Source organism: Priapulus caudatus, unplaced genomic scaffold (assembly GCF_000485595.1).
Source record: "Priapulus caudatus unplaced genomic scaffold, Priapulus_caudatus-5.0.1 Scaffold1400, whole genome shotgun sequence".
Classification (NCBI taxonomy): Eukaryota; Metazoa; Priapulida; class Priapulimorpha; order Priapulimorphida; family Priapulidae; genus Priapulus; species Priapulus caudatus.
In genome coordinates this window covers 30,084-32,643 of record NW_014578461.1, presented here as the reverse complement: position 1 = coordinate 32,643, position 2,560 = coordinate 30,084, and the positions used below count along the sequence as shown (strand labels likewise).

The window sequence follows — 2,560 nt, the reverse complement described above, 5'->3', positions numbered from 1 at the left end:
AGAGGGAGAGAGATGCTCGAGAAAGAGGCACAGAGAAAGAGGCTAGGGGGAGCAGGAGAGGGAGAGAGAGAGAGGGAGAGGCACAGAGAAAGATGCTAGGGGGAGCAGAAGAGGGAGAGAGAGAGAGAGGGAGAGGCACAGAGAAAGATGCTAGGGGGAGCAGAAGAGGGAGAGAGATGCTCGAGAAAGAGGCACAGAGAAAGATGCTAGGGGGAGCAGGAGAGGGAGAGAGAGAGAGAGGGAGAGGCACAGAGAAAGATGCTAGAGGGAGAGGGAGGGAGTGAGAGAGATAGAGGGAGAGACAAAGAAAGATGCTAGAGGGAGAGGGAGAGGGAGAGAGAGAGAGGGGAGAGAGATGCTAGAGGAAGAAATGAGGAGGGAGAGAGATGCTAGAGGGAGAGGCACAGAGAAAGATGCTAAGGGGAGAGGGAGAGAGAGAGAGAGATAGAGGGAGAGACACAGAAAAAGATGCTAGAGAGAGAGGGAGAAAGAGATAGAGGGAGAGAGACAGAGAAAGATGCTAGAGGGAGAGGGAGAGGGAGTGAGAGACAGATAGAGCGCAAGACACAGAGAAAGATGCTAGAGGGAGAGGGAGAGAGAGAGAGAGAGAGATGGCATTGGCATTGTTGCCTATATTGTTGGCATTGTTGCCCAGACTTACTTGGGCTCCCCCTCCACTGGTGTCTTCACACCGTTCCATTTCGGATTCAAAAGAGTAGCATTCCTCTTCCTCTTCACTCCTGCATTCTTCACCGTCTTGGGCTCCGTCTGTAATATTCCACAGGAACGAAATATTTCTACAATCAAGGTCATACTTGCATTTCCATATCCATCTATTAAGATCATTTTATCACAAATACCTATCCTAGCTATATATTAATTAGGTCAACAGTGTAATTGCTTGTGTTACGGAATGGGAATGGAATCGAAAATGGGTGCAAGGCTAATGTCATAACTACTGCAGCTCTGCAAATCAATGAAAAACATGGACTAACAGCAAGCAACTTCTTCCAGTTAGCCGAAACGTCTCCCGGGTTGGACGGCGGTTCCACCTCGACTGTGACTGCCGCCATCTCACTCGCCAATTTTTGTAGATTTTCACTGTCTGTGTTGGCTCCCAATTCTGTTTTTCCCTCGTGCGTCTTCCTTCGCTTTGCATGTTTCTGCCTAGTCCTAAGCTTCATTTGCTTGTTGTATTCCCTAGCTTTCAGCTTTCGTTTTTCTACAGCTACTTGACGTTTGCCTTTCGCCGAGGCGGCTTTTCGATGCGCAGCGCTCTCTGAAGCAACTTCTACTTTCACAGCCGTCGTTTTCGGTTCAATGCGGTCAGGCACGCATTTCCCGGCCGCGCGTTCTTCCGTGTTCCGCTTTGCACAAGCATTGGCCTGCGGCTTTCGCACCATTTTTCTGCCGCGTAACTTCTTCCGCTTTGATCCAGAGGGCGCCGCGGCGGGCGCTAGCAAGCACGGCAGCTTCTCGTCGGGCTGCGTCCGCTTCCGTTTGCGTTCGGTCCGGCTGACCTCCGTCTGACCCTCGGCATCGATCGGCGGAACCCGCGCGTTGGCTCGAGTCCCACGCCTCATGCCGGAATGTCCGTCGGCCGCGTCCGAACCCGGCCGAGAGTCAGCGTCCGGCGACAGAGACAACGTTGCGGCGTCCGAACTCCGAGTCTTGTTGATTTTCCGCTGCATCTTTCGTTTGCGCGCACGCCCCGTTGCTACGGACAACGCATCGCCAGGATTCTGCGCACTCGGACGATGCGGCTCAACCGTCGTCGACCCGTCCGCGACATTATTCGCTTGGAGCGGTTTCGCTGGTGCGGCCTCTTGCTGACTCGCAGACTTTAACACGCCAATAACGGGTTTCTTCTTTTTGTTTCTCTTTCTGGGTTTCTTTTTTCGGTCGTGCGACGGACCCTGAGGCCGCGTCACACTCGCAGACAGGTTTGCGTTCGGGTTTGGTAAGCACGCTGTGTGCTGGCCATCACCTTTACGCTGTTCTTGTACCATGCTGAAATCTGTAATATTGATAAATTACGTGTGCAAATTGAGTGAGAATAACTTGGGGGCTAAGACCACAGGCACTTAATTGGAGCGTTTCAATAAAATATAATGCTAAATAAATACGAAATCTATTTACTACCAAAGTCTTAATGTTTCTCTACTCTCTTTCACATATTATTGCCGACAATTTCCTGTAAATGCCGTCCAAATGCTCATCTGCAACACACGCTGGCAGCCGCACGCTAGCTGCTGCACACTGACACATAAATATATAGCAGGTAAGAAAGCGTGCTGCCAAAATTCGCTCGACGCTTGCTTGATTTCATACGAATACAACACAAATATTCAACCATTCTACTCCATCTTTGTTTCTATTTGAAGAACAGTGTTCACTTGTTATAAACACATACTGTCTGTGTTCGTAATCACACAAAGCCTGACGAAATTCTCGCGTTCGCTCCCGTTGCGCAGTTTATGTAAATGGCTGTCGGAATCAGGAAACACGTACGTACCCACCGGCGCTCTTCATGACCTCATTTTTGCGCCGCAACGCTTTT

General features: G+C 50.4%; 1 protein-coding gene across 1 annotated transcript in view; it reads right to left on the bottom strand.

Annotated features, from left to right (window-relative positions):
- Positions 1-657: 657 nt before the first annotated feature.
- Positions 658-2,560, bottom strand: part of LOC106816508 — a 3,100-nt gene continuing 1,197 nt past the window's right edge. The window contains exons 2-3 of the mRNA XM_014821135.1: positions 996-2,017; positions 658-768 (exon numbers count right to left, since the gene is read on the bottom strand). Coding sequence (XP_014676621.1) covers positions 658-768; positions 996-2,009 — 1,125 coding nt within the window. The 5' untranslated portion in view covers positions 2,010-2,017. The remainder of the gene's footprint in view (positions 769-995; positions 2,018-2,560) is intronic.